General features: G+C 38.3%; 1 protein-coding gene across 1 annotated transcript in view; it reads right to left on the bottom strand.

Moving 5' to 3' along the window:
• Positions 1–12358, bottom strand: part of LOC122790635 (AP-1 complex subunit gamma-1-like) — a 700858-nt gene that overhangs the window by 32380 nt on the left and 656120 nt on the right. Inside the window, exon 16 of the mRNA XM_044058159.1 lies at positions 8349–8476. Within this exon, the coding sequence (XP_043914094.1) occupies positions 8349–8476 (128 nt within the window). The remainder of the gene's footprint in view (positions 1–8348; positions 8477–12358) is intronic.

Genomic DNA, 12358 nt, shown 5'->3' with positions numbered 1-12358 from the left:
GACGAACCACTTATTCCCACCTTACATAGTTTACCTAAAGTCTTCAAAAGCTTACATAAGCACCAGATGAGACTGACAGTCTCTGGAAGGGGATGGCTGACAGAGCCACTATCAACATTTATTGAAAAGAAGTTGAGGCCAGTACTGGATAAGTGCCCAAATGTACTGAAAGATACACAACATTTTTTATTTGACTTCTATAACTGTATAGAAGGCAACATTTCTACTTCCAGTTGTTTGATGTTTACTGTGGATATTCAGCCCCTGTTTACATCCATCCCCAATGACCTTGGGATGGAGGTGGTGAGATTATTTTTAACTAGAGTATAATAATGGCCAGATCAAGCTTTTGTGTTTTTGCCTGAGTTGGTGCTCACCAGCAATGTTTTTGTGTTTGAAGAAAAATTTTATATTCAAAGGTCAGGTTTAGCTATGGGGACACCATGTGCTAGCAGCTACGCTAACATGGTGGTGGGTAAACTGGAGAGAGAACATATCTTGGGGAAATATGTTTTTTTTCATCCTACATCAAGAACTACAGGTGCTTTGTGAAATGGTTCACGGGAGGTCCTTGATGAATTTACTCAGTGACTGAATGAGAGCACAAGTTTCTTAAGGTTTACTTTTGAATGCTCTGACTGTGAGATAAACTTTTTAGATGTTTGTATCCAAAAGTACAGAGAATGGAAGCTATAACACTAGTCTTTTAGAAAAGGATGTTGGAGGAATAGCATGCATGCTGCACATAAAACGTGGATTGCTATATTCTAGTAACATCAATATGGCCTGTGATGTGATTAAGAGTCATTGGTCTATTTTGAGGGCAGATGACACCATTGGTCAGATTTTTGGTGATTCCCCACTGTTTTGCTTCAAGAATTCTATGTCTCTAAAGAGGCAGCTTTGTTATGGCCCAACATGTAAGAAATTATCTGTACATAACAGCTCTATGAGGACAGGGACAGTTCCCTGCCATATGCGCACTGCTTGCATCTGTATATCTGAGAATAAATATTTTGTACATCCAACAACAGGGAAGAGATACCAACTGAAGTTGTACGCTGACTGCAAGAGTTCTGACTTGATTCATTTATCTATTCACCAGAAATGTTGCCATTTTATATAGGGAAGGTTAACCCAACCCTTAAAGAGCACTGGCTAAACATGTAACTGAGTTTCCTGGGCATTTCTTTAAGTTTATGGTGCTTCAGCTACTCACTAGGAGTCTGAGGGGTGGTGATTTCAAGAATTTCACTGAGAAGGCGGAGACCAGACGGATAGTGGAACTGCAAGCTGATAAAGACTATGGCTTGAATGCCATGGTTCCTTTAAGACCTTTGCTTAAAGCCAGGCGATTAGTTTATTAACAAATTGTTTTTATCATGTGATTTGTTGGCTTTAGTACTTAAATGTTTCTGCTTCAGTGTTTTGTATTGTATTGGTCTGATGATGAACTTGTTGGCTTGAAAGCACTTACCAAATATTAAATGTTATGTTTTTAGCTGTGTTTAGTTGGCTCTTCTTTTACTACTTTTTTACTTTCATATCAATCCTTGATAGGGAAGGCAGCCTCTAGCCTGTAGTCTAAACACCTTCTTGGCCTCATCTAACTCTATTTCCTTTCTCTCTCTAGTTATTTGCTCCCAATGCCTTGGTTCCTTTGCTAGTTTTCTCTAGTAAATTTAAGCCCCTTCTAGCCTATTCTCTGTACCCCTAATTACAGTCATCTCAATTGGCAGAATCTCCTTTCTCCATTCTCGTTTGGCTTAGTTCTTCAGAATACTTTATGCTACCTTATAAATATAATATTTTGTATGCTGTTATGCTCCTTAAGGATCTGCTTCCAAAATCCCACTTTCTCGTTATTTCTTGAATTTACCCCCTGCTTCATTATCATCCCTTTCCACTTTGAATTATATCTTTCAGCTTGTGTTCTGTACTAGCCTTAACTGTGTAGATCTAAAATATTCCTTCAAATCAGGTAATCCTAAACCACTTTGTTCTATCGGATGGATTAACTTATCCTTTCAACCCTTGCCCTCTTCCCCTACCAGAAAAAAATCTTTCAACTCTTTATTGCCTTTTATCAACTTTCCTCTGATTGACAAAAATATGCCTGACCTGTACATAAAATTAAAGGGACTAAAAACATTTCCATTGCATGTTATTTTGCTGTCCATATCCATAAGCAAGAGCTCCCAGATTCTCAGTTTCTGTATTATTTTTTGTTTAGCCTCTTCCCACATATTCTTACCTGTCATAACAGAATCCTTTTTAACTCATACTCCTAAATACTTCATTTTATCATGTCCCCATAAATACAGATATTGCTGAACTAGTTCATGCATGGGCACATAGTTTATAGCCGTTCCACAACACTGACATGTCCTTTTCTGGTTTTCTCAGATACAAAATAATATCGACTGCAAATAAAGCACACTTTTCTTGATTACCCTACCAATTATATCCTTGAATTTATTTTATTTTCTTTGCCAATGGTTCTAAATATACATTATTCTTGTAAATGCATTAAAATATTGTTACCAGAAAAGCTGCTATATCTTATTCACTTTCAATAATAAAACTTTATTTTTTTTACTGAACTGCTTGTCTTTGTACCTTTTAATTTTATGTTTCTCTCAGCAAACAATGTCCAGATCCCTGGATTTATTGCCTTCACCTTTAGTCAGCTTGTTTCCATGGAAGTGTGAGATCAAAATGCAGAGCTACCATCAGCTTCAGATTTCTCAACTGGCACTGAACATTTATGTGCTTATAGAAAACTATTTAATACATTGTGGTCTCTCATTTTTGAAATCCACTTGCATTCACAAAAAAATATCATTAGATTAAACCAAGGGCATTATTCCAGACATTTACTTATACAAAAGTAAAAGAAAACATTTCGGTTCTACATATATTATAATTTGTACACTTTTAGACCCCATCCCTACCCCAACAGCCCAAGATTATACCTATTGACTTAACCATGCTTTTGTCCAGCCTTTCTTCTACTTTTACACTGTAATGCTACATAAAACTAAAAAAGACAAGAGAAAAGGCACTTTTTACTTTAGTATCTTTATCATATACAACAATCACTAAAAATACTTTACAATGTCATACAGAATTTATATCATTTAATGTTTTATACAAGTACTGTTAAGAACAAAATTGTTTTACTTACAATTATTTTTACCTCTCTCTCTCTCTTTTTTTCTTTTAGTGTTCTTCCAAACATTAATGACATGAAAAGGGAGATATATCTGTCAGTCCTCCACAAGTTTAACAGTCAACAAAAATTCAATCTTTCTCAGGCACTTTGTTTTGTAAAGCTATGTGACTGATGCCTTATAGTCTCACATTTATTCACTAATTTCACTGTCAATGGTCTTCTTTCGGTTCACCTCCATCTGGCAACCCCAGACTCCACTTTAAGTCCAAGGTACTCCCGATTCTAGTTATCCCCTTTGCTTTTTTCTGTCTCTCAAGCATTTTCCTTTGGCACGTTGAAAATGTTTCACTTGCACAGTCTCTCTTAGCCTGAGGTTTACTATCAACTATCAAAAGTCCATTCTGAACTCTCTCTCTCTCAGGATCATGTGTATCTAGGATGCAGGATTCAGATGGTGCCAATGTTGGCCTCTCTTCCGCCTCCAAAGGTATTGTCATTGACAGCCTTCTTTCAGTGTCTTCTTCCTCTGAGTGCCATGCTAGCCAGGGAGTTTCTTCAGGCATTGGGATTCATGGCCCCTTCTATGGAAATGCTTCCTCTTGCCAGACTGCATATGTGGAAGTTTCAATGGTACCACAAGTCAGTTTAGCTACAGCACTATCACCCTCTGAATGTCAGTGTACCTCTCCTTCCCCATCTCATCAACCTATGCTGGCCCTTTTAGTCACCAGTCCCTTCTCAATAGCTGTTCACTGACACCTCAGACATGGGGTGGGGGCTTCTCTTGGTCACTTGAAAGTTCAGGGTTTTTGGCCTCCCCATCAGAAGCCAGACCATATCAACATCAAAGAGATGAGAACTCTAATTCCGTCCCTGCAGGCTTTCACTCCATGTTCTCGTCAGGCCTCTTGAAAGTGTATATGGACAACACTACAGTGATCTGGTATGTCGACAAGCAGGAGACACAAAATCTTATCTCCTCTGCAAAATGGCTCTTCAGTCTTGGGAAGTGGCTCTCAGTTATCAGTTGACTCTTCAGGCAGTGTACATTCCTTCAGAGTACAATCTAGTGGCAGACTCTCTGAGCAGGTCCAAAACACAGGCTCACGATTGGATGCTTAACAGAGATGTGGTCCTGGACATTGTCCATTGGTGGGGTATTCCTCAGGTAGATTTTCTGCCGCCTTTCTGAACAGGCAGCTTAATATCTTCTGTTACAGAGTTCCATGCTATAGAAGAAGGACACCCTTTCTTTTCTTTGGAAAGGAATGTTTCTTTATGCTTTCCTTCCACTTCATTTAATTCCAAGAGTCATGCAGAAGATTCATCTGGACTCCCCAAAAATCTTGATACTGACTCCCTTTTGGCTGAGACAGCACTGGTTCCCCCTCTTAATGCATCTGGCCAAGAGCAATTATCACAAGTTACCTCAGCAGTTGGAGCTCCGCACACAAAACAAGAGGTCTCTCATCCATCCCCACTTATCCATTCTGCAACTAACACTGTGAGTGATAGGGTTTTGATCACTTTCAGGCACCTCTTTTTTGAGGATGTGTTCAGGGTTTTACAGGAAGCAAGGAAATCCTCAACAAGAAAAACTTATATCCCCAAATGGAAAAGCTTTTTGGTCTGGTCCCATGCTCATAACCAAGATCCTTTTTCAGTGGGAGCCCCTCTGGTCGTCTCTTACTTGTGTGAGTAACTCCAGTCTGTCTTGGCCTATTCTTCTGTGAAGACCCACTTCTTTGTAATTTCTGCTTGTGTGCCCTTGAATCCTGCTTTGACTTCTTGGTTTGAGGTCAAACAATTTCTTAAAAGCATCCTGCACATGAGGCATCCAAGAAAACCTATTCCTCATCCTTGGGACCTTAATTTTATTTTGGAAAAATTGGCTTAGGCTCCTTTTAAGCCTGCAGATTTTGCTTCTTTACAAAACTGTACCTCAAAGACTGTTTTGTTGCTGGCTCTTACTTCTGCTCGGAGGGTTTCTGAGCTCCAAGACCTTATGGTCATTCCTCCTTTTTTTGGTTTTTCACAGGGACAGATGTCCCTTTGTACCAATACTTCTTTTATGCCCAAAGTAGTAAATGAGTTGTCCTTGAAACAGTCAGTACAACTCCCTTCCTTTTTCCCTTCTACATAGTCTGCTAGTCAGAGGGTCCTTCATACCTTGGATTTGCACAGACAACTCAAGTACTATTTGGATAAAACCAGGGCTATTTGTAAGTCTGATCAGCTTTTTGTTTCCTTTCATCCCAGGTTTTTGGGTTTGGCTGCTTCTAAGCAAACCATCTCCTCCTGGATATCTAAGGCCATTTCCTTTTCTTATTCTTTTCCTGGTAAATCTTTGTCTACTTCTGTTAGAGCTCATTCCATTAGGGCTGTTGCCTCTTCCAGTGCCATCTTCACAGGGTTAGACACCAATTCATTCCCTGAAGCTGCTACTTGGTCTTACGTCCATAACTTTACTAAGTGTTATATGTTGGAAATGGTTTCTAGGGCGAGAGCAGGTTTTGTTGAAACCACTTTATGTGGGTTTGTTGAGGGATCTTCCCAGCCTTCCACCTCCCGTTCTGTTTCTTGAGTTTTTTTTTACTCTGACTTCTATGTAGAATACTACAACAGTGATATAGAAGGACATAGTACAGCTGTGTAAAATCTTACCATAACAGTAGATGTCCATCTCTTCACTGTTGCAGTATTCGCCCCCTCCCTCTAACTCCCTCTTATTTGTTCTGCATTTTTTCCTTCTGGGTGTGCATGAACTCCTTTGTTGTATAGAGGCTGTTCTCTTCTGGGGCAATTTAGTTCTGGGTAGTTGTGTCCATACATCTCTTTTATAAGATATGTTCATGCAAGATCTTTTAGGCTTTTGCATACTGGCCGAGCGTTGAGTTGCCCTGGTCAGGAGATCCCTTCTTTGTAGAATACAGCAACAGTGAAGAGAAGGATATCTACTGTTATGGTAAGATTTTACACAACTGTACTTTACTTCTAGTTTCTCAGCAGTTCTATATTAGACGACCGAATACTTAGGTGATTGAACACCTAAACATCGATCTTCTAATATCGAACCACACAATGTCGAACGTCCCTCAGCCACAACACAAAAAACATTACTTTACATGTAAATTAAGTGGGGGGCTTCACCCCACACACCCCCCTAACTAAATATACCAACTCCGAGATCGCTCAACAGTAGGGAAATCTTTCCCTGCATTAAATAGGCCGTTCGCCATTTTTTGCTTTCAATATTAGAAGATCGATGCTTAGGTGTTCGATCACCTAAACATTTGGTCTTCTAATATAGACCCTTCTCAGCTACAGTACAAAATCTCAGGTTTTGCCTACGTGCTCTGTCCTCTGAATTCTACCATTGTTTGAAACAACGCTTCTTGAGCAGTCTCATACTCAGACAGTCTTTTCTTCATTTCAACCTCTGATTTTTGCAGTTTTATAATCTGGATATACTTTTAAAGCTTCTTCCATTTTCTCCAGCCTTTTGTTATTTGAGTTAATATATTCCTTCAGAATTGTGTGTACTTTAATATCTGGGCACATTTGACTTATTTTTGCATCTAGATTACTGGAAGCAATGTCTTGTACCAATGCTGTATTTTGAACTGCTTTTTACTGAACAGCTGCAGGATTCTTCCCAGTCAGTGTTTTCTCTTCACCTTTTCTAGCTGATATTCTTTCAGGCTCTCTTAGTTTCCTCTTTGCTGGCATTAAAGCAGTGTATGTACTAGCCAGTAACTGAATTTACTAAAAGTAATAGAATTCCTCCTACTGGTCTTTCATTTCATTTGCTCCCACTGAAAAAGGTGAAGTTAACCTGTTGATCGGTGTGCAGCCATTTTGTGAAGCACAAAAATACAAAGTCTTGAATGAAAGTGGAGGAGAACAGGTCTCTACTACTTGTCCAAGACTGAGAGAGGGATCTGCAAGTACGTGTCAGAGGACAGTATCAGAGGTCTTAGCAGCATACTTCACCCCATAGAGGGTACCAACCACAACTCGAATCTGGCCGTGCAAATGCCCTAAAAAAAAATCACAATGTTTACAATGAAAAGCACTCACCATATACCTTCTGCCAATGTCAATGTTCAGCCCCCCCCTCCACAGGTGGTAATGACACCAAGAGAGAGTCATGGTTGACAAAAAGTCCCTGCTATATAACAAAAATTACCTTAAGTGAGGGGTGTCACTGTAATATAAATAACAGTAAAAGTACATAAGGAAAAATAAAAACAGTAAATACTTAAGGATTATAAAAAATACTCTAAAACCAAACTAAAATAGTTTAAAGCAATAAATAAAACAATAAAATATAATAATTCCAGAGTGCACAAGAAAGCTGGCAGACCATCAACATACTAAGAACCAAAATTGCCCAAACTGATGGGCAAGATAATTGTAAAACTTCAGAATAGCACAGAGAAGCTGACAAAATAGAGAATCAAATGAATACAAATATCAAATGATTACTAGACTCTCTACAAACACCTAATCTAGTGACAAAATGCTAGACTAGCAAGTCAGTTGGAAAGGCCACAATAACCCTTAAAAGCAATTCACTTCTCAGAGATGGTAAATCTATTGCTGAAGCTGAAAACAGTCCAAATAAACTAGCAGTGCAGGTAAGAATACTTATCCAGGATGGAAAACAGTCCAAAATGAACTGACAATGCAGATAAGATGAGCATTCCAAGATAGTTCAATTAAAAATGACTGAGGTTTGCAGATCCAAACAGAAGCAGCAATGGCAAATTGAAGCTATAGGTTAAAGCAGGAGGATCCCCAGTGTGGCTTGAATTGAACTAGTTAAATACAAGGACAAAGAAAACAGAACTCTCAAGCACAGAAAATAAAAGAAAAAAGTATGGAAATGTAAAAAAGATTTGCAGCAGAAGTCACTAAATAATGCACCAACTCCTCCGAGAGATGGACTTTGCAGGAAGACATCAACATCACTGAGCAAAGGCAAGCTCGAGCTTCAGTTCGGTGCACAACTTCAGTAGGCTGCCTTAATGGCTCTAACAGAAAGAATTCACCATAGACAAAGTACAACGGACTTATCAAGAATATCTACTTAGTATACAAACTGCCCCCAGGCGAATTACTAAATACAGCACATTTGTTTCATTTATACACTTAAAAAAGGAGTCCTTACTCAACATTCTCTCTTATCCTGGTACTCAGTTTCATTATGGCTGTAAGAGCGTAGGCCCGTGTTATAGGCAGAGACATATGGGACTGCAACACTGTTTCTAGAATGTCCAGGACATCATCTTCTGTCACCTGTAGTATCAAAGATAAAACATACTAAGGTCAGAATGGCTTTATGTGAGTAAAAAAAATGAGTTCTAACAAGTGCTAAAGTAAAATGACTTCTATCAAGATCACTGCTGTCTTAAGTAAAGTATGCACTAAAGAAGTCTCTTCTTTGTTACTGGACCCTGAAAGTGTGCACTAACAGATCCTCCTCTTTTTTACTAGACTATAAAGGTATGCACTAAAGGATCCTCTTCTTTGTTACTGGACCCTACAAGTGTGCACTAAAGGAGACACCTCTTTATTACTGGACCTTAAAAGTATGCACCAAGGGAGCTTCCTCTTTGTTAAAGGACCCTAAAAGTACGCACTAAAGGAGCCTTCTCTTTGTTACTGGACCCAAAAAGTATGTACCAAAGGAGCCTCCTCTTTATTACTGGATACTTGGGAAACAGCTGTCAATACTGAATAAGAGTGACAACAAGCAGAACTGTTAAATTTTTGGCACATAAAGCAAATGGGTGCTGTCATGTAAAAGTCCAAGACAAAACATGCAAAGCCAGCAAACATCTGGTTCAGCATGTTGTAACTACATTCCTTTACTAACTTTTTAAGTCAGTCCCAGTAATAGTTTAAATATTCTCCTTGGTGTCATCTTGTGTTCCTCCTGTCTTTGTAACAAAGCCCCCCTGGCACATGAACACACCCCCATCAACTGCCCCTTATTTTAAAAAAATAACACTTCTACTGTTGCCTGTTATAGGTGTTCTATCCCTCTAATCTCGTGGACTATTGCAATAATTGAATAATGCCAGACATTAGCATTTTATACTTCTTAACTTAAAAAATACCCTCCTACATGAACTGAACTGTTAGCATAGTAGGTTAAGGCTCCTGCTTGTCAAGCTGCTTTTTGTATCAATCTGAATCTCCCACACCTCTTTCACTTTAATAATTTTTATTTATTGTTTTATTCATTTGCAAAGATTTACTTACTATTCTAGAAGTATTCCTGGTGTCTTGTGGTGGCATAGAGAACTAACACCTGTGTGCTAGCCATAAGGGCAGGGTTGAATCTTTTTAAGTGCCTTTAGTGCACAGTGTACTTAGTGTCTAGTGCCTCTCCCCTTATCCCATGTATTTTGTGCTGCAAAACTTTGGTCTATTAATTTTGTACCTGCCTTTAATGAACAATATAAAGAATTATCCCTGGTGTCTAGTGTATCTAACAAATGTTTTAGGTTTTGCTCATTAGTCCAGGGGAGTATGGAGGTATGACAGCCTCCATACATACATACATACATACATACACACGCACACACACACACAAATAGGTCACATGCACACCAGCAGCACTACTTATCTTCTAAACTCCTGGGCACTTACCTCTAATACAACTGGGTGAATACTAGTTTTTGGCCATGTTCGTTAATAAAGTGGTGCAGCATGGCAGTAGAGCTATCTATGAATCAGAAAGTGTTACCATGAGGAGTACACCAGGCTTAAACCTTGTGGTAACCTTCCTGAATGCGGCTCGTCAACTTCTAAGGTTGGAAAGCAGATTTTCCAAAGCTGAAGTGATACTACCTAAATTTGATTTAAATATAACATTTAAATCTTGTCCTATCAATACTGTAGGTCCATTTCTTATCGCCAAAGCCACATTTGAAATATAATTGTAATACATTGAACTTTATCCCTGATTCTGTTTTTCACTGGGCTCAGTGCCTTGTGCAGCTACTCTTGGATGATTTGAATCCTGGTTGACTAATTAATATCAAATCTGCTGATATGGTAATACTCAGGAATTACAGACATCATCAAAATCTTCTCACAAGTCACTCGTACAGCTGCATTGAATACTCAAAAACAAATCTGGATAACAGAGTCAAAACGTATCACAATCTCCTACACCAGAATCCTCTCAGGTGCTGTTTCTGCCTACATACTCATTTTTTGACTGTGGCTTGTGATCTCCTCTAGTGTCACTATCCATCAACCTTCACCATCTAAGAATTCTAAATACTTTTTTTAACTAGTTTTCCTTCCATGAGGTTCAGGGACCACTCTTCCAGTTTACAGTATATTAACATCACCTTCCTTTGGTTTCAGAGTCCATTCCTTGCTATATAAAGGCACCATACTCTTCTTATTGAGCAATTCATGAAGACAAGATGGATGACATCTGAACTGTTTTCTTCTCTAAAAGAATATGATAAATGTGGCTGATCTTATACTCTAGGAGGTTCATGAGCCATTTTTCCAGTAAGGAATCTGTTAAAACCAGTTCCTTCACTTCCAGATTACAATTGTTGTTATCCAAAGGCATTAAACCCTCCTTAGTAAGGTACTTGTGAATGTAGTACAAGGTGGCTGGCCTGTCTAAACTGCTTTTCCTCTCTAATGGAACATGACAAATCTGCCTATCTATAAATCATCAGGTTTTTTGGTCATGGTCTATTTTTAAAGGAAAAAAATGTAATTCAATGGTTAATTCTGCACCAAACATACCTTCTTACAGTTTTGGTATTAAATACCATACCCTTCCTAATAAAATAACTTCTGAATGGATCACTTGCAGCAACAGCTGAACTCCTGCTTCTATGATATTTTGTTCAGATCCTTCCCATCTTACTGAGATGACTTTCCATACAATCAGTAGCAATAACTCTTGCTGCTGGACACTTGCAGTTAAACTTCCTTACTTCTCCAGTATTTCACTGCCATGCAAATTAAAACAAAATGGTACAGATATCAGTGTATCAAGCTGTGACACTGCCATCCAGCTATCTGGAATTTTGTGGATAGTCGTGTGTCATTTGTGAACATTAATATGATTCATATGCTTGTCTTACAAATGCAAGAGAACTACATGTTATGTGTATATTAAACTACTGGTGCAGAAGTGTGTGTTGAACTGTATGTTATGTAGTGAGCTTCAAGAATGTAACCACAGTGTATGCTACTGGAAAAGAACAGAGATGTATACCTATGCAAATGTATGTTTTAATAGTAGAAGTTGGAACATACAGAGTTAACTTGAAATCTTTCAAGAAAATAAGTGGAAATTATTTTACAATGTGCTATAAAGTTAGTTAATACAGCAAGAAGACAGGATGTCTACAGCTAGAAGTTTTTCCTATTGTCTTGAAACAGAAATAATTACTAGGTTTCAAATGTAAAGTGTTTTTATTGCTCTGTGACTTCCTAGCAGCTGCACATCTGAAAGATAATTATTTTTCACAGAGAAGTGTTACATTTAAGCTTCTGTTAGCCTGGGAACTGAAGGCAGGTGACAAAGAGTGATGTCATCCCAGATAACCCAACAGTAATGTGTATTTTTAATTTAAGAACTATTTCAGACAGTGAGTCTGTGCATTTAGTATTTGTCTTTGGACCTGGAAACATCTTCTCATCATCACTTGCCTTGCTAATAGTAAGTAATCAGGGTACAGTAATCTCTCTTAGATATAGATAGGAATATAGTAAAGATTAATTTAGATGTTTTCTGTATTTATTTGAGACTGTCCTGCAATGTTGTTTTAAAATATTTTCTGTCATTCTGTAGTTACTGTATTGTTTGAGTATTGTTTGTTCGTGTACTATTTATTATTAAATATAGTTAAACATTTTAATTGTGGCTGATATGTTTAGAGATACTTAAGTTCTTAGAGTATTTGCATATGTATCTGGTGACACTGTACAGGCCACTCCTAAATAGCCTTTAAAGTCTTGGTCACACTTACTATTTGGATAATAGTAACATTACACAGTAGTATTGGACACCCTTTGGTAAGGGCCTTATAGTAGCTGATAACTAAGGGTGGCTGATGGCAGCTGGTACTATCTTATAATCTGGGCAGAAGGGTGCATAGCTAGTAAACTTGTGCCATCCTTTCCCAGGTGTGT

Source organism: Protopterus annectens, chromosome 16.part0, assembly GCF_019279795.1.
Source record: "Protopterus annectens isolate FY-2018-M chromosome 16.part0, PAN1.0, whole genome shotgun sequence".
NCBI classification, from domain to species: Eukaryota; Metazoa; Chordata; order Ceratodontiformes; family Protopteridae; genus Protopterus; species Protopterus annectens.
This window is presented reverse-complemented; position numbering and strand designations above follow the sequence as displayed.